The 24929-nt window shown below is 39.3% G+C and overlaps 3 protein-coding genes across 3 annotated transcripts; 2 read left to right on the top strand and 1 right to left on the bottom strand.

Moving 5' to 3' along the window:
* The first annotated feature begins 1013 nt into the window (after positions 1–1013).
* LOC117810990 (very long-chain acyl-CoA synthetase-like) lies at positions 1014–12557 on the top strand. Its single transcript, XM_034681013.1, has 10 exons — positions 1014–1588; positions 4268–4477; positions 4596–4754; positions 6316–6440; positions 7856–8050; positions 9405–9495; positions 9705–9903; positions 11375–11472; positions 11622–11752; positions 11849–12557. The coding sequence occupies exons 1-10, from the start codon at positions 1021–1023 to the stop codon at positions 12023–12025; spliced, it is 1953 nt and encodes a 650-aa protein (XP_034536904.1). The 5' UTR covers positions 1014–1020; the 3' UTR covers positions 12026–12557.
* A 1029-nt stretch (positions 12558–13586) lies between these two features.
* Positions 13587–19110, top strand: LOC117809966 (very long-chain acyl-CoA synthetase-like). Its single transcript, XM_034679477.1, has 10 exons — positions 13587–14369; positions 15563–15772; positions 15882–16040; positions 16253–16377; positions 16483–16677; positions 17286–17376; positions 17489–17687; positions 18003–18100; positions 18474–18604; positions 18712–19110. Exons 1-10 carry the CDS (start codon positions 13901–13903, stop codon positions 18883–18885), a joined length of 1851 nt encoding a protein of 616 aa, XP_034535368.1. The 5' UTR covers positions 13587–13900; the 3' UTR covers positions 18886–19110.
* A 187-nt stretch (positions 19111–19297) lies between these two features.
* Positions 19298–24362, bottom strand: hdc (histidine decarboxylase). Its single transcript, XM_034680360.1, has 12 exons — positions 24335–24362; positions 24020–24192; positions 23823–23936; positions 22842–22964; positions 22613–22750; positions 22385–22528; positions 21217–21283; positions 20942–21104; positions 20717–20807; positions 20527–20625; positions 20344–20445; positions 19298–20050 (listed from the first exon to the last, which is right to left on the bottom strand). The coding sequence occupies exons 1-12, from the start codon at positions 24360–24362 to the stop codon at positions 19298–19300; spliced, it is 1995 nt and encodes a 664-aa protein (XP_034536251.1).
* Positions 24363–24929: the final 567 nt, after the last annotated feature.

Below are 24929 nucleotides of genomic sequence, written 5' to 3'. Positions count from 1 at the left end.
GGGTCTTACAGGGCTAAGGGAGACCTTAGTTATATAATTGTCCTATATTTTACTCCAAAACTGTATTACTGAATACCGTTCACATATATGTTTTTTTTATTGTTAATTTGACAGGGACAAATGCACAAACATTACTTCATAAAGTTACAAAGTAATGAAGATTTGTGAAGCAAAACTTCCCACAAAGCCTGACGTTCTCTCTGGACTTCCTCACCAAAAAATGTCCTCACTAATATGTTCATGAAGGTCTAATAACACATGTAAGAAGATTTAAACTCAACTCCTGTAGGAAAATTGACTGCAAACATTTATTTTGCACAAAAAACACTCCCTAGTGGAAAAACGACCACGCACATTTTTACACTTACATTCAAAAGTAGCTTTATTTGTTTTTTTCAATATCTCAAATACTAGTTACAAAACAATACTGCCAAAAACAACACAGTCAAATATCTCAAGAGTCTTGGTCTTGGTATTCTCCAGACTTTACATCCTCATGGATAGGGTCCTTGGTTATTGGCCAAATATGGTCTAATTTTCCCTGACCTTCATGGGATGCACTCACCTACCAACCTGTAATAATGTCAGAAGGCCCTTTTGTCTGGGTAGTGATCAAATAAACCTAACAGTGCACTTTTCTGTCATCTCAAACTTCCTTTACGCTGAGTAATCCGTGGCTCCACCACCTGCATTTAATCTCTGTCGAGTTGTTTTCATCAGATAATCCCAACAACCCCTTCCACCTGACCCAGAGATTGGGAAACAAGTTGGTGCGTTTTAAAATAGAATCCTCTAACTTTATTTTTCTCTCGTGCTTACCACTTCTATAAGCCACAGTGTATAGGCCACGTCAATGATTCCTCTTTTGCAATATGATGTTAATGGCAAAACACTAATGTTGAGTAATGTTCCCTTACATCGACCCTTTTCTTAATGATTCACTCATTTAACCCCTTCTTTGAACCAACGCACCCTATATTTGAGAAAATGCCCCGCCCCTCTGAAAAAAAAAAATCTTGTATGCAACATTCCCCATTTTGCAGAGCTGCACTTTCTGTTTTCTACTTTTTTTCCTCTGGACTTGCAGCTTTTAAAGTCGAAAGCATAATGGAGATGTACTCAGTTTCAATAGTTTTAGCAAGTTTTCTAATAATACCATTCGTACTCAAAACTTTTTATCCTTATGTTTGGATGGATATTCTGTACTTCAGGGATCTGCTGCGGATTTCAGTGAAGTTTCTTTCGAGGCGGAGAAAGAGACCTCTCTTCTTTGTTTTGGACCGTTTCTTGGAGCAGACTGTTGCACATCCAGACAAACCTTTCATTGTGTTTGGAGATGAAAGCTTCACTTACGCTTCTACGGACAAGAGGAGCAACAAGATCGCCCACGCGCTGCAGGCTCAGCCCGGTTATAAAGCAGGGGACACCGTCGCACTCTTTATGGGGAATGAACCCGCCTTCGTGTTTACCTGGCTGGCCTTGGCTAAATTGGGCTCCCCTGTGGCTCTCCTCAACCACAACATCCGCACCAAGTCTCTTCTACACTGCTTCAATTGCTGCAAGGCCAAATTGCTGATAGCAGCCTCAGGTATGCAGCTGTTTGTTTGTGTTTTGTGAGAAAACTTTTACTCAGGTCTAACATCTAAGTTAAGATAGGTTCAGGGGTGTGCTCAGAGGTGGGGAAGGGGGGTGATCACCTTTGTCCGCATGACTGAAAAATGCCAGAACAAGGGCCCTCTTGGATGCCTATTGTAATAGATTAAATTCAAAATGCCCTCTAGATGCTGTTTCAGTGGCAACATGTGGACATATTCTTGTAGGTGTTCTTTCAGTTAATAAAATGATATACTGCGCCCTCCAGACGCTGTCCAATGGCTACAAAGTGATAAATTGCCCTACTAGGCGTGTTGGACCTGGCTGTATATGTTTGGCTGTTCTGCAAATTTTGTGACTGAAGTTTAATACTCTGGAAAGTTTTTTTCTTCAAGGGTTCGATTGCTAAACAGAATTCTAGAATTTGATTGTGTGAGTTACATTGCACTATTCACCTTTAAACTGTCATAACACTTTAAATCTTACTATGATGTGAGCTTCATGCAGAAAGTAGAGTTTATTTTTTGTCAGTTATGTGTCTGTCATTTTGACACTCAATTCAATTTATTTATTATGATAAACCTCCTGAGGTGCACCGTCTCGTTTTCAAGGGGGTCCCTTGTGTTTTCCCTCTACAGTCATGGCCAAAAGTTTTGAGAATGACACAAATATTACATTTTCACAAAGTCTGCTGCTTCAGGGTTTTTAGGTATTTTTGTCAGATGTTTCTATGGTATAATGAAATACAATTAGAAGCATTTCATAAGTATCAAAAGCTTTTATTGAGAATTACACAGAATTCATGCAATAAGTCCATATTTGCAGTGTTGACCCTTCTTTTTCAAGACCTCTGCAATTCTCCCTGGCATGCTGTCAATCAACTTCTGGACCAAATCCTGACTGATGGCAGTCCATTCTTGCATAATCAATGCTTGGAGTTTGTCAGAATTTGTGGGTTTCTGATTGTCCACCAGCCTCTTGAGGATTGACCACAAGTTCTCAATGGGATTAAGATCTGGGGAGTTTCCTGGCCAAGGGCCCAAAATCTTAATGTTTTGTTCCCCGAGCCATTTTGTTATGACTTTTGCTTTATGGCAAGGTGCTCCATCATGCTGGAAAAGGCATTCTTCATCACCAAACTGCCCTTGGATGGTTGGGAGAAGTTGCTCTTGGAGTACGTTCTGGTACCATTCTTTATTCATGGCTGTGTTTTTAGGCAAGATTGTGAGAGAGCCCACTCCCTTGACCGAAACGCAACCCCACACATGAATGGTATCAGGATGCTTCACTGTTGGCAAGAGACAGGACTGATGGTAGCGCTCACCTCGTCTTCTCCGAACAAGCCTTCCTCCAGATGCCCCAAACAATCGGAAAGGGGATTCATCAGAGAAAATGACTTTACCCCAGTCCTCAGCAGTCCAGTCCCTGTACCTTCTGCAGAATATCAGTCTGTCCCTGATGTTTTTACTGGAGAGAAGTGGCTTCTTTGCTGCCCTCCTTGACACCAGGCCTTCCTCCAAAAGTCTTCGCCTCACTGTGCGTGCAGATGCACTCACACCTGCCTGCTGCCATTCCTGAGCAAGCTCTGCACTGGTGGTGGCCCGATCCTGCAGCTGTAACACCTTCAGGAGACGGTCCTGGCGCTTGCTGGACTTTCTTGGGCGCCCTGGAGCCTGTTTGGCAACAATTGAACCTCTCTCCTTGAAGTTCTTGATAATTCGATAGACGGTTGACTGAGGAGCAATCTTACTCGCTGCTATAAACTTCCCTGTTAGGCCCTTTTTGTGCAATGCAATGATGGCTGCACGGGTTTCCTTGCAGGTAACCATGGCTAACAGATGAGGAACAATGGTGTCATGCACCATCTTCCTTTTAAAGTGTCCAGTCACTCAATCATGACAGATTGATCGCCAGCCTTGTCCTCATCAACACCCACACCTGTGTTAATGTGTGTGACACCTGTGTGTCATTGAAATTATGTTAGCTGGTCCTTTAGTGGCAGGGCTGAAATGCAGTGGAAATGTGTTTTTGGTGATAAAGTTCATTTTCAAGGCAAAGAGGGACTTTGCAATTAATTGCAGTTGAGCTGATCACTCCTCATAACATTCTGGAGTATATGCAAATTGCCATTATAAAAACTGAAACAGCAGACTTTGTGAAAATTAATAGTTGTGTCATTCTCAAAACTTTTGGCCATGACTGTACACATGTACTTTCCTCAAGGGGTGTCCCTGTCCTGAACCTACTTTTTAAGTTTTGAGTGTCTGCCGATGCTGAGTCCTGATTGCTGTGCAGTATAAAATATTTCTGATTGCTGTGTAGTATAAAATATTTCCACACTTCTGAGATTTTAGCCATGCGGTTGCTAATGCTAAGTTACTACTACTAGTTACTGTTTACTGTCTGCCACATATTGGGCTCAGTTTTCAACAGCTGACAACAACAGGTGCCCATCTCCTTTTTCTTGCCCCTGCCTCTCAAACACACATTGCAATGTAACTGCAGGAAGTCTTTGTCTAATAACAAATGATTTCTCTGCTATTTAAGTTTTTATCATGCTTGTATTTTCTATAAAGCTGAACAGTTCACTACCAATATGAAGCTTCATTTAGGAAAGTCTGTTTATACTTCAGGTAACTAGTAATAATGATATCACTGTGTGTCCCCTGTGCAGAACTAAAAGGGGCTGTGGAGGATGTGCTGCCTTCACTGATGGAGCAGGACGTCACTGTCCTCCTGATGAACAAACACTGCGACACACCTGGAATACTGAGTTTCTCTGATAAAGTGGATGAAGCATCAGAAGACTCTCTACCCCGATCCCTGAGATCACACCTCACATTTAAGAGCCCAGCAGTCCTTATTTACACCTCAGGAACAACTGGTACTGGAGTGGTCAGCTTGTTTCCCTGTTTATGTCTTAATTTGTTCCCACAACAACAACATTATTGCAGATTGGGGATTATTAAGGATTGTGCTGTTTGTGTGGTGTTGTATTTCAGGTCTCCCTAAAGCAGCTGTGGTCAATCAGAACCGCCTCCTAACAGCTATGGCTGTTTTATCTTCAAACGGTGTATCAGCTAGTGATGTCATCTACGTCAACTTACCTCTGTACCACACTGCTGGATTTATTATCGGCTTTATTGGCGCCATCGAGACAGGTGAGAGTCAACAGCCCAAACCAAAGACTTTGTGAGGGCTGTTAGATTTCTTGCAGACTGATGAATACTATTCTGACCTGATAAGAGGCTGCTGAGTTATTTTGTACAGACCAGGCACTTATTTAATATAATGAAATGCATAAAAATCATGCAGATTTTTATTAATCTTCCTTTTTACTTAAATGTCTTGGGGAGAAGAATCGTTCTTGTCACTGCTGACACCCGCTGATGTCTTCAACACTGAACAGACATCTGGGTTGCAGGAGCTGAAAGCCAAATAACTGCATCACTAGTCCTCTGGAGTGAACGTTTTCGAAGCCAAACTGTAGCAAGAGGTTTAATCTGCACCAGAGAAAGTGTCATAGTTCACTATTTGAGTTTACAAATTTATCATTGATTTCTATTATGCGAGTCAAAGATCAAACCATCTTTCCTAGCATGTAAGCAGATCAAGCTGCTGTATGCAAGTATTTCTGTTCCTTACATCATATTAACCTTCAAGGTAACCATATCAAATATGATCATTTGTCAGTTATACTTAACAAGAGCAATAAATCACAAAGTTTACAAGACGTAGTGAGTGCAGAATTGCTGTTGCGGGGAATCTCAGCAGAGTGAGACGAATCATTTATGCAGATTTAGTTTTAGTTTAAATCACTGCTGTACAGTCACTGCCAGAAAACCAGAGGTCTTCATGTTTGAGTCATTGAAATCTTGAGATAAAATAATGTTTTAAGTTTTTCTTATTGGTGTGATTAAACAAGATATAAGACAAGCAAACTGTTTTAGGAAGCTGTTGGGTAAGCTAAAAACAGTGGGTAATCATCTTTAATCTTAAAATGTGTTTGTTCTTTTAAAGTTCAAACAAGGTTGGCTTTTAGAGATGCAACAGTTGACCTACAATAAACTCGGTCTTTGCTCAAGGATTAGCTGTGCCCTCCAAGATTATGCAGATACATGGAAGTGTTACTCTGTTGCAAGACCTTTACGAGGTTCTCACACATGATCGCAATATGAGGCTTGGTGCTGCAACATTGTTAACTCAAAAATGATGCCCACACTCCTCCTTCTCCCTCCGAGAAACTCAGTGAAAGAGTCTTTTGTCCCTGGGAAACAGTAATCTGAACAGAGCTGGGTCAACCAAAACCAGATTACCTCTTATTTCTATCTGCTTTTCTCCATGTGGGGTAAAGTTCATTCCAGTGTTATATGTCTGGTTACGCGGTATATTAGATACGTTTATTTAGAATTATCCAAGTCATGCATAAAACACTGTAACTTCTATGTACAACTGTACTGTACTTCAGCAAGATTCACTCTGAATACTGTGTTCAATATATCAGCTATATTTCCATATTTAACAAATGCCAACATGGAAAATGTTGGTCAATAGTTGAAAACATTTTGGACACACATCCTTAATTAAAATAATACTTCTGTTTGTCAATGTTGTGAACAATAGCAACACTTCTGCAGTAAAAGAAGATCAGTAGAAAATTATATTATATTCTTTTGCTGTTTAGCTGAAATTCAAATGTTCTGTTTTACTCTTATTTTGAAGGGTCAACTATTATTCTGAAGAAGAAGTTTTCTACCTCTCAATTCTGGGATGACTGCAGGAAATACAGCGTGACTGTCATCCAGTACATAGGAGAGGTGATGCGTTACCTCTGCAATTCACCAAAGGTAAAACTGCTTTTACTGTTTGTAACTGTTCACGTAGTGTTTTTTTTTTTTATAGAATAAGTAGTTTTAATTCCTTTTGCTCAAGACCATGAGTTCATTATTGTGTTATCTTATGAAAACAAGCATTGTCACCTCAGGATAATGAAGCAATCAAGCAGATATCACAAGAACACAGATGGTGGGTTTTCTCCATGTGATTGATTTGAGCAGAAAATGTCTGATCATAAAGTATCTTTCACTGATTGTCAGATCAGACTGTATCTTCATCAGTGTATTACACAGGCAGACATTACAATGTCTCTGTGTAAGAGATAACACTCAGATGTGTTCTCAGCAGTTCAGGAGGATCAGGATAGCCTTGCAGCTGAATCAGATGCTCAATTTTGGGTTCTCCGTATCTATCCCATGACAGTTGAAAAAAAAGTCTTAAGAACTTGGGTTACGTTAAGGTTTCATAACCTGAGTGTTTTAAACTCATACAGGCTCACAAAGGGTTTAGATAATGCTGTTGTGGGAGCCATATGTCATCACTGCAATCCTTACCCTTCAGGGGGGAAAAGATAATATATCTTCTTCACTAAATACATCTTTAGAGGCTGGGCACTTTGAACCGGCTGCGGCAAGATGCCATCCAGACAGATCTACTCAGAGGTTTACTTTCCAAATCTGTACATTCCTACAGAGCAGCACAGCTGGCTTACCAAAATAGAAATCATTAAATCTGTACTATCGGGTTCCTGCCTTCTGCGTCACCATCTGTAGGGGTCTGAACAGCATGAAACTTAAAGGAAACATTAAAAAAAATCCCAGCTTCAAAAGTAAACATTAATCAAAATGATTGCATTATTTTAAACTCCTCCAAATGTTTATTTACTGCATTTTGGAGTACTGTAAATATTCGACTTACATGTATGGCCATTCAGAGTATCTGGTTGCATCACATGAAGTGCAGTCTCGGTTTACTGCATGACCCTGTGGCAGGAGGAGGAGTGGGTTTGTATGTATCTGGTCACCTCTAGGAATAGATGCTGGCCTTTACGGAGGAAGACCATATCAAGTAGCTGGGTAACCAAATCTCACAGGACTAGTGGAGGACTTTAGGGTCACATTTATTACAAGGAATGATTTTTCAAAGAAAATTGCAGATTTTGGCCACTCAAGCTATTTTTGTTTAGTGGAACTAGTTAATTATTATTTTATGTAAACAGTTATATTTGATTATAACTCACAACAAGGCAATCAGTCAAACCAAACGATTGTTGTTATGAAGCATAAACTTTTCCCCATTCATTTAAAGTCATTACAGTCTTTTAAAGTTGATTCTAGTAGTTTAACTTTTTGAAATAATTAGGTCACTGATGGTTTATTTTGCATAATGTTTGAGCTACTTGTGTTTTTTTTATCTGACAATGCAGAGAGACAATGAAAGAGACCATAAAGTGAGACTGGCCATCGGGAATGGTGTCAGAGCCGAGGTATGGAGAGAGTTTCTCAATCGCTTTGGGAACATTGAAGTCCGAGAGTTTTACGCCGCCACTGAGGGAAATGTTGGATTTGTCAACTACGCTGGGAAAATTGGAGCTATAGGGAGAGTCAACTTTTTGCACCGGGTAAGATTTAGATTGAAAACCCTCTCATGTTTCTGTTATTAGTTCCAGATATTTCGTCCTGTGGGCATACAGTTGTGTGTAGCATAAGGACCATTTGTTTGTATTGCTCTTTCTCCCAGCGGTCATTCTCTTTGGGTCTTTTGGGTCATGAAAATGCCATATATCTATCAAATTAAAAACAAATTAAAATACTGCACTATTATTAGGGTAAAAGTCCTGCATTCATAAAACCAAGTATTGACTTAAAACTTGTAAAATTATGTGAATAAATTCAAGTAATACTGCAAGAACTTATAACAGTGTTTACTAAGCTTTCAAAGGTAAAAGTGCTTATTTGTAAAAATGGTCCCAACCACTTCATTTTACTTTATAAGATGTTATTGTATTTTCATCATCAGCAGTTCATTGTTTTATGAAAAATTCAGATAATCTGGAGAAATGTCTGTACAAAAGGGACTAGGCCAAAAACCAGTACCGGATGGTCTTGATCTCCAGGACCTCATGTAGCACTGCATTCAAAATAAACATGACTCTGTTGTGGAAATCACTGCATGGGCTCAAAATTACCTTCAAAAACCATTGTGTATGAACACAGTTTGTCACTGCATCCACAAATACAGTTTAAAACTGTACCATTGGAAGAGGAAACCATAAGCTCCAGAAATGCTGGTGACTTTTTTGGGCCTGAGGCGAAGTAGTAAAGTGGGCTGTGGTCTGACGAATCAAAATTTGACATTATTTTTGGGAATCGTGCACGGCAAATCTGTCTTAAGAGAAGGGTCCACCCATCTTGTTAGTGCACATTTCAAAAACCAGCATCCATAAGTGTATAGGGATTCAAAAGTGCCCAAGTTGCCACACATCTGGGATGCAACCATTAATGCTGGACAATATACAGTATACCAGGCTCTGGAGCAGCATATGCTTCCACACAGGCTCCAGAAACTGGTCTCCTCAGTTCCCAAATATTAACAGTGTTGTTAAAAGAAGAGGGGATTCAACACGATGGTCAACATTCCCCTGTGCAAAGTGTTTTGAAATGTGTTGCTGGCAAATTTGAAATGAGCAAATATTTTTCATGAAACAATAACGTTTTTCAGTTTCACTGATTTGAATGTCTTCTTTGCCCTATTTTCGATTAAATACATGGTTTACATGATTTGAAAACCATCAAAATCAGTTATTATTGACATTATACAAATGCTCCCAACTTTTTTTATGAGGTTGTAGTTACTTTTAACCCCTTAAAAGAAAAATATGTGAGTTTCATATTTTATTCAGCTGCTTATCAAAAGATAAACCAGAGAAAATAAGATTCATAACAAAACACTGACATCATTGTTTCCTCCTGTAGAAACTCTTTCCCTTCACTCTGATAAAGTACGACACCGAGCGGGATGAACCCACCCGAGATGAAAACGGACTCTGTGTGGAGGCACCCAAAGGTGAAGACACTGCTGCAAATGTTTAAAATAAATAAGAACACTTTATCATTGCCTCTTCTATTTGAGGTTGACATAAATATCTCTACATGTTGTATTCATCCCTGTTCTTGACATTGTATCCATTCTTTGATCAAGTCTGGGCTTGAAGATTGGGCAGTCATTTATTTATAGACAACTTCAGTAAAATATCTTTTTTCTTTTGCTTGAAGGCGAGACAGGTCTGTTGGTGTCAAAGATCACAGACATTGCTCCTTTTGTTGGCTACGCCCAGAATGAAGAACAAACGGAGAAGAAAAGGCTTCGCAATGTTCTTAAAAAAGGAGACCTCTACTTCAACAGCGGAGACCTGATGAGGATCGATAATGGCAATTTCATTTACTTTCAGGATCGCGTCGGTGACACATTCAGGTATAGAATGTCTGGGCGACATAATATGAATCTAAAACGTATTGTTATTGACATACTCCTATAGCTTTGTATACTTAAATAGCAGCTGTATTCTATAAAACACATGAAAGACAAACAAGAAACGGGCATTGACCAACTAACCTGTTGATAAAATGTATTACAGTGTAGATCCATTAGACTTAAGAGTGAGCCAGAGTTAGTGATCATTTGTTTAAAGCCTCTGGTAACCCAAATCAGCAAATACATTCCACCTATAATATTTATAGTCATGCATACTATTATATTATTTAAAATATTGGAACTGAACTTTAATCATTTTTTGAAATATTATCAGCCAAGTTTTTGATACGATTCTAACACTAGGGTAAAGAAGGCGGGGTTAACTTTGATATTTATGACGAAATAAATAATCTAACCAATCAGAGACCATTTGAAATGAATAATTTTCAGATTCTGGAGTTTTTATGTCTGTAGATTCAGAGTCAGACGGCTCAAACACGTAGGCTGTGAACTCTCTTGATGTATCAATCAAAAAGTTAGCCACAAAGTCCTGGAAATAAGCTGTTTTTGAACAGAGTTTTTTCATAGTTATGCATGTTTATTTTTCGCTCAGATTTTTGTTGATGCTTGATTACACATTACATTTTCACATTGTATATGAATTTTAAATATTCCATTTATGTTTCCAGAGGCTTTAAAGCTGCTGTTGGTAGGAATGGTGTAAAAAATGTTCCTTTTTTCTGCTGGGTTTGGAGAAAAGGTCATGATGTCCATCGGTACTCATCAGTAAGAGAAGTCATTTGAGACTATCGCGAAATCTCAGTTTTCCAATGCCTTTGTATCAAGCAATGTTACTATTCCCTCGTTCCTGTTATGACCGACCAATCACAGCTAATCTCCAATCCTCTGTCCTGATTGGTTAATGGGCAGCCTCTACTATGTCTTCCGATTGGTTATGAGTCCGGAACTATCATGACTGCACACGCCGATCTGTGTTAGGGGGCTAAGAGGAAATCTGGTTGGGAGGGATAGTGTTGACATTCAAAGTCCCTCTCTCTGAACAGATGTTTACTCTGTGACTACCAACAGCAGCTTTAAGTTTCTGCAGATAATGTTGATCTCTTCCTTGTTGACAGGTTTCATAAATATTCAGTTTTCATAACACTCTAGAAGGAGACTTTACTTTCTTATTATTTAAAAAATGAAGATCAGCTCTTTAGACAGTCTTTGATTGTAATGCAGCACTACAACTGTACAACCTTTATATGCAATATCACAGGGATGTTTTCTGTCAAGCCCACAGAACCGGTTTAAAGATAGTTACATTTAATCAACAACACTAAATGCCTCGGCTTGTTATGCACCAGGCGCTCATGAGAAAGTTTTGAAATTCTGAAAAAACTTGTGATTTGCTCAGACATGTCTGAAATTAAAAACCTGATATAAAGTCGTAACTTGTTTTATCCCACAGGTGGAAAGGTGAGAATGTAGCTACAACTGAGGTGTCTGATATCCTGACGATCAGCAACTGTTTCAAAGAGGCAAACGTTTATGGAGTCCAAGTGCAAGGTGATGGTCATTTTATCTTTACATTTTGACCTTTCATTATGATTTATTAGAGTATTATGAATTTGAAAAGGAAGAAGATTAAAATGATTCATGTTTTAGTTTGTAAAATCAAGTGTTTCCTCTGTTTTAAATTGTTGTTTGCAATGTAGGACACGAGGGGCGGATAGGAATGGCAGCTGTAACTTTGAAGGAAGGAGTCCAGTTTGACGGAAGTGAAGTATACAACCATGTGGCCAGCTACCTGCCCTCATATGCCCGACCCCGCTTCATAAGAATACAGGTAACTTGGAAACATCAAGTGTGTTTGCAGCATGTGATCAAAATGATGATCAGAGAGGGTACCAGAGGAAGTATGTTCTATTATTTTTTCCTCCAGAGTGCCGTGGAGCTGACGGGGACTTTCAAACAGATGAAGGTGAAGTTAGTGGAGCAGGGTTTTGATCCAGGATGTATTCAGGACCCTCTTTACATCCTCAATGACTCAGAGAAGAGTTACGTCCCTCTCACAGCTCAGGTCTACAGCTCCATCATTTCAGGAAACATGAAATTATAAGGAGGATGATGGTGTCCACTAAATGTGCAGGCTTTTCTCTAAGTGGCTGTATTGACAAATCTATTTTCCAGGAACAAATCTTGTTTTTTGTTACAAATTTTTATATTACTTGTGTGTTTTTATCATGATAATTATATGAAGACAAACACATTATATATATTTGTTTCAGCAGATGCAGCCTGTGGGGGGTGATAATGTTAATGTAAATACATAGATAAATGTATATTTCTATGAAAGTAAGTATATATTGCATATTCATTGGCAATGCTGCTGCCTCAGTCTAATATTTGTGTTGAGAGGTGTTTATATGCTTCTGAGAGTCTTGGTTGAAAAAAAAACTTTATTACAGGGCTATTTTACTTTCTCTGATGTAGTATCCAATGTACTTTAATGAACAGGTTGTCAGGAATTGGACAACAAATGGTCAAGAATTTGTAATACAGTGTTTTTAAGAACTTTCTATTTTTGTGGAAATATCTGTAAATGTGAAATACTTTCCTAAAAATTAAAATGATTCTATGTAAGAATTGTACTACTTTTTATGTCTGCTCTGATTTCAATGATCACAGATGAAAGAACAATGCTGACAAAAAAAATCAAAGACGAAACAGAAAATATTTAGGTGTTACAGTCATGGGAAACCACACGGTGGAGACAAATACACATGCTACCAGGGTCTTTCTGAAGTCCTCATACACACTGTACAGTGCTGTACATGTTACAGGATGACAGATTAATGTGGACATTGCAACAGCATAGTGGCGTTGGACCACATGGTTCAAATTCTGATACACAGCTCCAGATAGCTTGACACACAAAACAACCAGGGAAAGGTTAAAGTTATTTACCAGGTGAGGTTAAAATATAGTCAATACAGAAAAATTTAACCGGGCAGGAAAAAAGGAAAGAAAGCTAGGAGGGGTGTAAAGACTGTAAGTATTATAAGCCAGCGCTGTATATACAAAGTGAGATAACAGTGAAACTTTGTCTGTCAGCAGGTCGGGTTGATGTTATTGCATCTACAAAGACAGTGTGAGTTTGAAAAGGAATCAAGAAGCAGAATGATGGTGCATCCATGAATGGGGTTAAGAACTGACCTTTATATTGCCCTTTCAGAAGAAAATGCATCAAAAAAGTGCCCTCTAGATGCTCCATCTATGAAGAAAACACAAAAAGTGCCCTCTGGATGTCCCTAAAATGCAAAAAAAGAAAAGAAAAATACAGCCCTCTGGATGCCCCTAAAATGTTGAAAAAGTGCCCTGTAGATACCAATGTAGTTCATTATGTTATGTTGTGTCAATTATGTAATTTAATCAATAACAGAGAGAAATAAATACAGGGTTTTGTGTTTTCCTTTTTCATTATTAAATTTCCAGCAGAAATGGTCCTATAAATATTCACCATAATTCAGGGACATAATCCCCCCCCTTCCCCTTTTTGGGGGTTTGCGCCCCTGCCCCTCAAACAGCCTGAGTATGCCACTGCTTAGCAATAACTTCTGACTCATGATTCTCTTGCAACATACTTTTCTGAGAGTGTATAGAGTTAAAGCTTTACAGGTCATTATTACACTGGTGCAGTCTCTGGCGGTGCTTGCTCTGGTAACACGAATATTGAAGACATATAAAGTAGGACTGTAGAAGTAGCCTACACATTTTGCATTTCTATTGACACCAGTAACAGGAGAACTCAGTTCAACGCAGAAACACATTGGCTCTTTTGTTACACGCCCATTGGAGAAAGTGGTTCAAGGTTCAAGAGGCGTAACTCTGAACTTGAATACTTGGGGCTATATTCAGTTGTTATTTGCGGTTACAATTGTGGACTTCTCGGGACTCTACCAGCTGCAGAGCTCGCTCATTCCCTCTCTTTACAATGATTGCATATCTCATTACACTTCTGGCTGTTTTGCCGCTGTTGCTTTACTGGAGAAACCCGTATGTTTTTAGAGACTTACATTACACAGTTACTTCACTGCAAATTGGAATGAAGCTGGCAAAATACAGAAAAAATAAACCATTTTACAGTATTTTGGACTGTTTTCTGGACAAGGTGGCGAAGCATCCGAACAAGAAGTTTGTTATTTTCGAGGACAGCTCCTTCACTTACAGACAAGCGGACACAGAAAGCAACAGAGTGGCACGCGCTCTGGCCACGCACGCACACCTAAAGGAGGGAGACACCGTGGCGCTCTTCCTGGGAAACGAACCGCAGATGCTGTGGGCCTGGTTCGCACTGGCCAAGCTGGGATGCACAGCATCTCTGCTGAACTACAACATCAGATCCAAATCTCTGCTGCACTGTTTCTCCTGCTGCGAAGCTAAGGTGTTGGTTGCCGGTGCAGGTAGGCGAAGCTAACAGAAGATCTATGTGATAATGTACTGAGCTACCAGTCATATTGTGACTCAATCATGCAGATAGATGTCAGAGAGTAATACATTCAAAATATCGTACAGGAGTCTCGTGCAGAAATGAAACTCTCCTCTTCTTTCATAAGATATAAAAAATATAATATTAAGTTCCCAGGGCCCAAGAGGGGAGGGGACCCTTAATGGGCCTGAAATAAAATGTGTTTTCTACTACGCTTTTATTTTGTTATAACTGCTATAAGATAACTAAAATTGTCTGAATTAATAAACAAATGTTCAGAATTACATGGCTCTGGGAGATGTGTGTCTCATGCCTAAAGTGGGGAATTGTCATATATTCACAGCATCAAGTGTAGCTGAATCTGATTGAAAGTAAACAGTAGGTTTTCAGAGTTTCATTTGACTTCATGAGGTTAGATTATACCATATAATGCTCCCTTGTTGTTATTCAACAAGTCACTTGGCTTCAATTAATCTTGTTTAAAGAGGTGGACAGTCTGAAGGTCAATATTGTGCAGGTACATTTGGAGAAATTGTTAAATAAATAATATTGATATGAAGCTTAGATTTGAGTCAGTTAACCAGGATAGTTTTAAACATGTTTGTTTAATGCAAATAAACCAGTATTATAGCAGCAATGTTATATTTTGTAGGGTTGGCTGTGCTGATGGGGACCCCTGAGATATCTTATCAGGGGGCCCAGAATTCCTGGCGATACCCCTGTTTTTTGCATGACATTTGAGACCTGACTGATACTTGATTATTAAAGAAAATTCTGATACCAATATTACTCACAATTAAAGTGCTTTCTTCAACATAAGCGCATGACACAATCCAAAAATATTTTTAGGCTGAAAAGTAATTTAGCATTTCTTTCTGGGGAAGTATGACTCCAAAAAGGAACATGTTTTGAAAAGTAAAATGTTATCTCCAGAATTAAATACTGTATGGATGTGAAAACAAGAAACAGTTTAAACAGAAAACATCATCCATAGTAATTTTGTGTCCCACGCCATGCTCTCGAATCTAAAAATGCGTTATAGGTATATTTTTTGTAGTAACATATATTGAAGACTCTGTATCTTAATAACCTGCACACCCTTTTGCACTGTCATCCATGAAGCCATCACAAATTATTTGTTTTCCTCTTTCTTCATGCTTGTTCCAGACTTGCAGGGGGCTGTAGAGGAGGTGTTGCCAGACTTGAAGCAGCAGGGTGTACGTGTGTTCATCCTCAAAGACGACTGTGATGTGGATGGCATTGAAAGCCTCTCTGACAAAATCAAGCAGGCCTCAGATCAGCCGCTGTCACCTCAGCTGAGGAGCAACATTCACATGAAGAGTCCTGCACTTTACATCTACACATCAGGAACCACAGGTAATCTTTAAATCTTGCTCTGTATTTTTGGTATTCAGGTCTTCAGTAAAACAAAAGAAGACTTTTCAAATATGCTATGCTTGCTTTTAAGTTGATTGTTATATTTTAGGGCTTCCCAAGGCAGCTGTTATCAACCATGAGAGGCTGTGGATGGCAACTTATCTTCAGTCTATTGCAGGCATTCGCTCAAACGATATCATCTACATTTACCTTCCTCTTTACCACAGCGCTGGGTTTCTCATGGGACTCTGTGGAGCCATTGAAAAAGGTGAATTATGGCATCATAAAAACTACAAAACCTGACACCCAGACTGCATTCTGATGAGTTTATTCTAGGTTAAACTTAAATGACCTCAAGTAACAGCCAGTTGTCCTCTCTGATTTAACACTATTTGTATTTCAAAGTCCTAAAGGTCATAAAATGAGCTTTTAGGGTGAGATTGTACTGTGTTTCTAAAATCTGTGTCTCTTCTTTTCTAGGCATCACTATTATTTTAAAACGGAAATTCTCAGCCTCTCAGTTCTGGAACGACTGTAGGAAGTATAATGTGACTGTTATACAGTACATAGGAGAAATTATGCGCTACCTCTGCAACACACCAAAGGTAAAACTCTGGATCAACTCCGTTATATTCTTTCATTGCTTTATATAACTGATAAGCAGACACATAACTAAATTACCTCCGCTAATTTAAAATGACTTCTTCCAGAGAGACAATGACAGAGATCATAAAGTCAGACTGGCGATAGGGAACGGGATAAGAGCCGACACCTGGGCCGACTTCCTGCAGCGGTTTGGAGACATTCGCATCTGTGAATGCTACGGAGCCACGGAAGGAAACGTGGGCTTCGTCAACTATGTTGGCAAAATTGGAGCAATTGGCAGAGAGCATTTCCTCCACAAGGTATGATGCTGGAGATCAGTCTGCTAGTGCATTATGGGAAGGGTTCCAGTATTTATTTGTTTTGTGTCTACATTTAAAGGTCCAGAAAAACCTTGTTTCTCTCAGCATGACAACCTTTCACAAAAACAGTGATATTCTGGGCAGCTATGGCAAGAGTGGAAGAGTGGGTTGTTCTTCATTAGGTGGGTTGGTGGTCCAATCTCTTGTTCCCGTAACCCACTTTTGAAGTTGGCAGGACACAGAACCCCCTGCTCCTGATGAATTAGAAGAGATTACAGTAAATCACTACTGATGGGCAGTGTGGCACTTTCTTTTCCTTCATGTTCATGTGGAGTATGTGGGTAGATACTGTGAGGCTGTCAGAAAGTGTGGATATTTTGTATTTATGTTTTCTGTGCAAGTATACTCTGTAGATAATGGAAACAACACAGGTCTATCTATTTATTTATCTATTTATCTATTTATCTATTTATCTATTTATCTATCTATCTATCTATCTATCTATCTATCTATCTATCTATCTATCTATCTATCTATCTATCTATCTATCTATCTATATCTATATCTAGAATTCATTTTCTGAGTTTTATTCTTGAACTGTTTCTCAGATGGGTTGTCCGTACGCCCTCATAAGGTACGACACAGAGAAAGAAGAGCCGGTCAAAGACTCCAGAGGATTTTGTATTGAAGTCCCCAGAGGTGAGCCAGTTCCCTCCAAAAGTGTACATATATACAGTGTATATATATAGCTCTATCTTAGCATTGTATCTGTTACTTATTCATATCCTATGTTGGCTGTTTTCACCCTCAGGAGAAACTGGACTGTTGGTGGCAAAGATTGGACAAAGAACACCCTTTATCGGCTACGCCAAGAACCAGCAGCAGACAGAGAAGAAGAAGCTGAAGGATGTGTTTGTGAAGGGGGACCTTTACTTTAACAGTGGCGACCTTCTGAAGATAGACGATGAGGGATTTGTCTTCTTTCAAGATCGCATCGGAGACACTTTCAGGTATGTGAAGGAAACAATTTGAGCAGATCTGACTAACTGAACAAGTGATGAAAGTCATTAGTATTCCTGAAAGCTTTGCCAACTCAGGCGTGTAATTTTTAGACAGTAAGATGAAAAATGTGTTTAATTTGATCACAGTAAAATTGAATGTGTTAACCAGAGCAGAACGTTTTAATTAGTCTCTTTTCTTTGTCGTTCTTTCTTTTCATTTGTGCTATAATTGTATTTGTGTTGTAACACATTTTTCCCAGTGCTCAGTAAAAACATGCAGCTCAATGATTCATATTTCTGTCTTTGTTTTGTCACCTCAAATAGATGGAAAGGAGAAAATGTGGCGACCACAGAGGTGGCCGATCATTTACTCATGGTTGACTGTGTGGAGGAGGCTAATGTCTACGGTGTGAAGGTGCCAGGTAATAATGACATGGTTAAAAATGTTTGATGAAGAACAAACTCATGAGAGAAAAGTTATCAGAAAGGCCGTACATTAAAGTGTGCATCTTGAAAAGAAGGTCAAATGGAGTCACAGCTGCTCATCACACACAATCTGTTGAAGTGTTTTTAGAGTTTTAAAAGCTTCCTATATACCTCTTCACTACTAATGATTAATTTATCACACCCATGAACTTTAAAATGTGCAAATCAAGGTAAAAATATACAAAAAAATGTAGAGTTTGTGACAAAAAAAGCACTGTTATCCTTGATCTTTTCTATGTTATGAAACAGAGCTGTTAATTTCATCCTGAAATAAACCCTCTTTTTTCCCCCTCAACCTTGACTGATAAGGACACGAGGGAAGGATTGGAATGGCAGCCTTGAAGCTGAAAGAAAACATGGACTTTGATGGCAAAGCTGCATACCAGCACGTGAAACAATATCTCCCCAGCTATGCTCGGCCACGTTTCATTCGCATACAGGTAGACAAAGTCCTTCTGTGATATTGTCATCATAAGAAACAAACATTTAACAATGCGACTTCAGTTGTCTTGCAATTGTTATATATCTATTAAATGTCTCCTGGCAGAATACGCTGGAGTTAACTGGGACATTTAAGCAGATGAAGGTGAAGCTGGGAGAGGAGGGCTTCAACCCCGCTGTGATCGGGGATGCTTTGTTCTACCTGGAGGACTACAATGGCTACATACCCATGACTCAGGAGATATTCAACGCCATCACAGAGGGAAACACCAGGCTCTGAATGAGTTATTTTATTACCAGATCTTCAGTCTCAAATTGTACAGTTAATTTCTTAGACCAAACAGGATGCCAGATGATGATAAATGATGCACATTAAGGTTTTATCACAGCAAAAAAACCAAAAAAAAACCCACTTAACCTGCTGTGGGGATTTTGTACACAGAAACATTTCAACAGATGTAATTAATGTTAAATATACTTTTGAATAAATATATTTTTAAAACATGAGAATGGGTTAAGTATCCTCAATGAAGTGGCACACAGAATGATGTTCAGTTTGCATAGAACTGCTTGTACTGGCTCAGCACCAGTACAAGCAGTCCTGATACCATCCTGACAGATGGTATTGAATTGTTTTTCATCTCAAGCTGAATTTTTGTGAATGAATTAACTTAATGCTATTTTCAGGGCCTTCACAGGAGTGCGGGTGCATTGGCAGCTTCCATTTGACCCTGAGATTGACTTGTTTTGCCCACAGGAGAAGAGGACATGCAGGTCATCCTCCTGCAGGTGGAAGACAAATGTTTCTGAGCCGTATGTGGCACCTTCACAGGGCAGCACAGTGGGTGCCGGCTGCTCTGCACCCACTGGTTGCAGAAAATAGGCACGCTGTAGAACTTTGTCAGCTTTTTCAGGACCTGGTTTCCCAGAACATTTGAAGGCATCTGAGTAACCTTTGACTTAGGATCTTGTCCTGCTGTTGACTGTGTTTGCAGAGCACCTGTAGCATCTTCAGTGATAGGGCTTGTTTTTAAGCTGTAACCAGATATTGGCCCGATGTAAGTGCATGGCAGAGGCTCGCTGTTGCAGCTAAGAGAGCGCATCGGCCTCCTTGACTGATCCCACGCCTTGTCGATCCACAGCTCCACCTCAGCTTCCTGTCCAACTGCATCTAAGTCAGAGTCTTGTTTTTTTCCTGCTCCTATCACCTCTTCTTTCCCTGGTTTTGTTTGGTCTTTATTGTTCATAGCTGGTGTCTCGGACAAAAGAGTAGAAGCTGTTTTGGAGATGAGGTTCCAGTCTTTCAGGATGTCATCCGCTGTAGTGAACTGGGATGTCAACGTGAATCTGATGATGCGTTTGGTATGAATGTCTGCAGGGATGAGGTACATGGCGCCTGTGTGGGTCAGTCTCCTCAACAGCTCCTGGGTCAAAGCGTTTCCTCTCTAGAAAAAAAGAACATGAAGTAACCAAACCCCTCTTTCTTCCAAACTGAACAAGAGCATTTTCACTGACACACATTCAAGGTTTCTGCCTTTTATTGATGTATGATATTACTTTGACCTTCACATGTGCCTGATAAAACTAGTTAACCTTATTCAGTGGCTCACCTTTGGACAAGGTGTGCCTGAAACCTTGTACATTTGAACAATGATTAGCTTATATATTGCCCCAAAAGGATAAAACACAATCACATTTGTATGTATTACTGCATAAACTGAGAATGTGTGCTTCATACTTTCAGACAAAAAACCACCAGACCAAGGTGCCTTTCTGCAGGAATCTCAAAATGTGGGTCACTCCTGATGTGAGACTCTAAGAGCTTTGCCATCTCAATGCCCTAAAAAGGAAGAAAAAGATATGAATGTGAATTCCCAAACTCAAAGAAAAAGCTCTATTATACGTTATGTTTAACACTTACATGTCTGATATGAGCCTGGAGATTCTTCAGTCCAAAGGAGCGCATAACAAACCAAAGTTTGAGGGAACGGAAACGTCGGCTGAGAGGAATTTGCCAATGCTGGAGAAAAGGAAAAGAAAGTGTTTTTGTATGAAATGATTTGGTGGGACAACAGAATATTTCATTTGATGAAGAACTGACAGTTTAATACCATAAAGTCTGTGGCTGCCTGTGAATGATCATGTCTGAGGTAAACTGGATCAACACTGAATGTCTGTTGGAGCTTGTATTTATCCTTCACCCTGAGAAAACAAAGTTGAATTACATCTCCAACCAACACATCCTTCATGTTTACTCTGAATTCTTTCATTTCTATAGAGCTGAGATTATGCTTCTTTAAAATATAGTTAGATAAGGCTTTATTGTTATAACTCACCAGAAAGCTGTGCAGTCAAAATGGACCAACATCCACTTGGACGGGTTGAAAACAAAAGAATGAGAAAACTCGATTCCCTCCAGAGACCAGCGGAGCTCAGGACATAAGTATGCTGCGCCCGCGTACGCAGCATCCACATGGAGCCACAGTCCCTCCTCAGCACCTGTGAAAAAGATGTAAACACAAGGACTTAAACTCTCCTTGATATAACAATAGTTTGAAACTACAGGTAGTTTAACAGAATATGTTATTGGGGGGTTCATCTGAAAACATACAGACTGGTCCCAGTTCAGATAGATTGTCGAAGGCACACACTCCTGTGGTTCCCAGAGTTGCACACAGCTGAAACAAGAGACACAGTGCCAGAATATTACTGTTTTAGTCTTATTTCATGTGATAAGACTGTGGATTTTCACAATGAATTTGATATATTGTCACATGTAGTTTCTCTAATGATACAGCAGTTTGAGAATTGCTATACCCTCCAGTCAGCATCGTTTGTGTTTTGTTTCAGTATGATATAAAGTTAAAAGCTTAGCTGTATGCAGTCTAAGGTCAAGGATACAGTATTTGTTCGTGTAGATAGATAAGGTTTACAGTGAGTGAATCACCCTCCTTTTTTCACACACATACAAAGAACACAGGACAGGACATGATAAGCAAAGTGACGACCTTGTTCAGTACTAAAATATGCTTAAAAGAAGAGTACCCATATTTTGATGTTAAAATAGTTAAGTAGAAGTCCTGGATTCAAAGTGAGTAATTCTAGTGAGTAAACATATGTAAGGATTATCAGCACATAAAGTGTAAAAGTGCAACTATTTATTTTCATATATGGAATGATCAGGTAGTTATAAAAGGTGTAAACAGCATATTAAATATTGGATGTGGAGTTATTTCCAAGAACTTAATTAACAGTTCAGTAAACAGGAAAAAAACAGTAAATTAAATCAAATGGACACTTATTTGATTTTAAGATGTATTTAGTTACAATATAATCTGCTGAAATTTACTGACTAAAATATTGAGTGACTTTTTGACACACTGCGGATTTTGCTCTTGTTCACATACTACATACTACATTTTGGCCAAATCAGTACATACAACTAGTATAGTAGGCGGTTTTGAAAACAGTAACAATCAGTGACAATCTTCAGTTGACTTTGAAGTCTGAGATTGACCCTTAAATGCACCAACAGTAAAAGATTGTGAAACACTTTCAGCATGTTGCCACTAGGTGGGAACCTGACCTTGAAAATGAAATAAATGTCCATGAATGCCAAATGCACTAAACTCATTACTGCTAGTTCAGCTCCATCAAAAAGCACTCTGCCCAGTTTGTGATGTCAGCTAAAACATGAACAAAGACACTGGTATTGTTCATAAACTCTCTACCCCCTTATCCCCCTGATACCCATCCACCCGTCAGTGTCAAACACCCACCATGAAAGGGACCAGTCCCCTCCTCCTGTCCTCCTGAATGGCCTGTTTCAAAGTGTCTCCTCTCAGAGACAACTGCTCATCAGTGGGAAGAAACCTAATCTTCACCAGTGAGATCAGACCTGCTTTCTCTACAGAGGAGTGAGCCTGTAAAAGTATTTGCACATGATGTCATCATTTTATTTTGTCTAATTAGTAGAAAGATATTTCACATGCTGAAGCTACACTTACCTGGTCTGAGGCGTAGGCCACTAGTCTTGAATTCAGGATCGAGTCATCCACATCTTGGTCGATTTCAACACGAAGCTGCAAGATTTTGTCTTTTCTTGCAGCCAGCAGAGCGACCAGAGTGCTCTCACTGACCGTACTCTATCAGGAGTCAGGTAGGAGAGACAGATAATAAGCCCACAGTTATCATATACACTTTAGATTAAAACAAATAGATCAAAGTCTCTCAAACCTGTAGTATTCCTCCTCCTCTGCTGTCAGGATGGTGGTGCAGGAAGAAGGAGGGGAGCCCCAGAGCTTTACACAACCAGTCCATCACATTCATCTCCAGCTCTGTACAAGCAGGGCTGGAGGCCTGTTTAATCAAATGATATACTTTATTCTGCAGAGGTAGGAACCCTCAGAACAACAGACTATTTTAACCAAACTTCAGTCAAGACACAATATCATGGGGTGTAAACATTTTATGACATACACGATATAATGATAAAATACACTTAGTGATTTCTTGACGCCAAATTTTGACCCCAAAGAAAAGAAGTAGTCAATTTATTTTTTTACCTAATAAGATACATTTTTCATTCAGTGAGATTCAGACAGTACTGATGTATTTTGAACAATTCAAATTTTACAAAAAAAGGGAAGCAATCCTTTCAGAAACTGTCCCACGGAAATGATGCAATGTCACATAAATGTCTGTTGAAACCCATTCTGACCCCTACTTCCCCATGAGAGAAAGAATAAGCACCCACACACCCTCCAGAAGGACTTCAAAGGCTCCTGTTTAGCAATTGTAGTACACTACTACAATCTTATCTCCATTCACAAATATTGTTTATTGCCCTCCAAATGGATACATTATTACCCAGCAAAATATTGCAATACCATGCAGTTTTGCCTTTTCCCAACCATTCAGATAGTAAGACTCCATTGTTGTGATGTCCAAGCAACTTTAAAGAGATGTAGAGGCCTGTGGTGGCATGAGCCCCCAACCTGAAACCCTAACCCTCTAATGTGCCATACCATAAACTATGATTGACTATCTACCCGGTCAGGAGCTGGACTCAGGGACTCAGGGACTCCATTTTCCATGTCTGCACACATTCTGTATGCCACCCCTGAGGAAGTAAGTGCCCCTGCTGGGCCACCCTTGTAAAAAAGTATTCTGGACATACCCTTGTGTAGTGGAGAAAAGTGCAACTTGTCTCCTTACCCAGGTGAATCCAATACAGTTGATGGCATCAGCCAGCATGTCCCCGAGCATGGAGGGCCATGAAGTCAGACCTGGGAAGTAGGCGTGCATGTGAGGGCTCTGCCAGTGAACCATCTGGAGAAAAACAGAGGAGAAGATCATTTATTTTCCATAGTTTCAAACAACTGATTGTATTTTCTGTGACAGCATGGACTCACCCCAGGCATGATGACGTTCTCAATGTCCCTGAAGATGCTGTCCCAGCTCTCCGGCTCTGAGGGTGCGGTGTCAGGGAGAAGCTCCTTCATGTATCCGGGCTTCACATCTGGAATCACCTTCCTCTCCCTGATGGAGCTCAGGTACTGGGTGATGTAGTCCACCAGCTCCTTACCTGAGCAGAAAGTAACAGTATAAATGATATTCTTATTAAAATCTACCATTCATCTTTATTATGCCTCTTGTTTACTTCTCATTATCTGCAGAGAAATCATACAACACGTCCAGTCAACATTGTAAAAATAATCCTGTATTACCTCTACGGTTGTATTCCTCAGCCTGCATTTCTTTTAGATGAGACCTCTTGGAGTGAGATTGTTGTGCGTAACAGGTGGCTGCAGTGATGCTCTCTGTATTCAGAGACAGAGATCACAGGACTATATAGACTGTTTTGTGAAAGCACGCCCTAAACTGGTGACGCATTTGAACCAACAAATGCTTTTATTATCATTACAAATATTGATAGTGTTTTCTATTGACTTTGTATTTTATGCAACTATTTACCTTGCTGGTTATGCTTTATTTGCTGATGGCTTAGTGACAGGATTTTTAAAACAGCATAAGTGATAATAAACAACAATATTAAAAATCAATCTATTTGTTTATGGACCAAAAATATGTTGGTGTGTGCTTAATAACATGTAGGCTTATTCATTATAAACTGTGTGTTTCCATATTTTTCAGTTTGTTAATAAGTATATTAATTTTGTGACATTTGTTAAGCATATTTGCAAGATTTTACAGGAACTTTTCAATTTTTTAATATTCCACATGTTTTTTTTTACTACCAAGTACCCTTGTAAAAAGGAGAATTGAACATGTTTAATAATATTTTGTGGCATTTTATGCAAT

Source organism: Notolabrus celidotus, chromosome 3 (assembly GCF_009762535.1).
Source record: "Notolabrus celidotus isolate fNotCel1 chromosome 3, fNotCel1.pri, whole genome shotgun sequence".
NCBI classification, from domain to species: Eukaryota; Metazoa; Chordata; class Actinopteri; order Labriformes; family Labridae; genus Notolabrus; species Notolabrus celidotus.
Note: the sequence above shows the minus strand (reverse complement) of the source record. Positions and strands in the feature narration are given on the sequence as shown.

Coding starts and splice junctions, on each gene's coding strand:
- hdc (XM_034680360.1), bottom strand. CDS start 24,362: ATGCAGGCTGAGGAATACAACCGTAGAG. Junction 22,529..22,612: donor TGGCCTACGCCTCAGACCAG/GTAAGTGTAGCT, acceptor ATACTTTTACAG/GCTCACTCCTCTGTAGAGAA. Junction 20,051..20,343: donor TGGTGGTTTTTTGTCTGAAA/GTATGAAGCACA, acceptor CTTTTTTTCTAG/AGAGGAAACGCTTTGACCCA.
- LOC117809966 (XM_034679477.1), top strand. CDS start 13,901: ATGATTGCATATCTCATTACACTTCTGGCTGTTTTGCCGCTGTTGCTT. Junction 16,678..17,285: donor GAGAGCATTTCCTCCACAAG/GTATGATGCTGG, acceptor ACTGTTTCTCAG/ATGGGTTGTCCGTACGCCCT. Junction 17,377..17,488: donor TTGTATTGAAGTCCCCAGAG/GTGAGCCAGTTC, acceptor TTTCACCCTCAG/GAGAAACTGGACTGTTGGTG.
- LOC117810990 (XM_034681013.1), top strand. CDS start 1,021: ATGCAACATTCCCCATTTTGCAGAGCTGCACTTTCTGTTTTCTACTTT. Junction 4,478..4,595: donor TTACACCTCAGGAACAACTG/GTACTGGAGTGG, acceptor GTTGTATTTCAG/GTCTCCCTAAAGCAGCTGTG. Junction 9,496..9,704: donor CTGTGTGGAGGCACCCAAAG/GTGAAGACACTG, acceptor TTTTGCTTGAAG/GCGAGACAGGTCTGTTGGTG.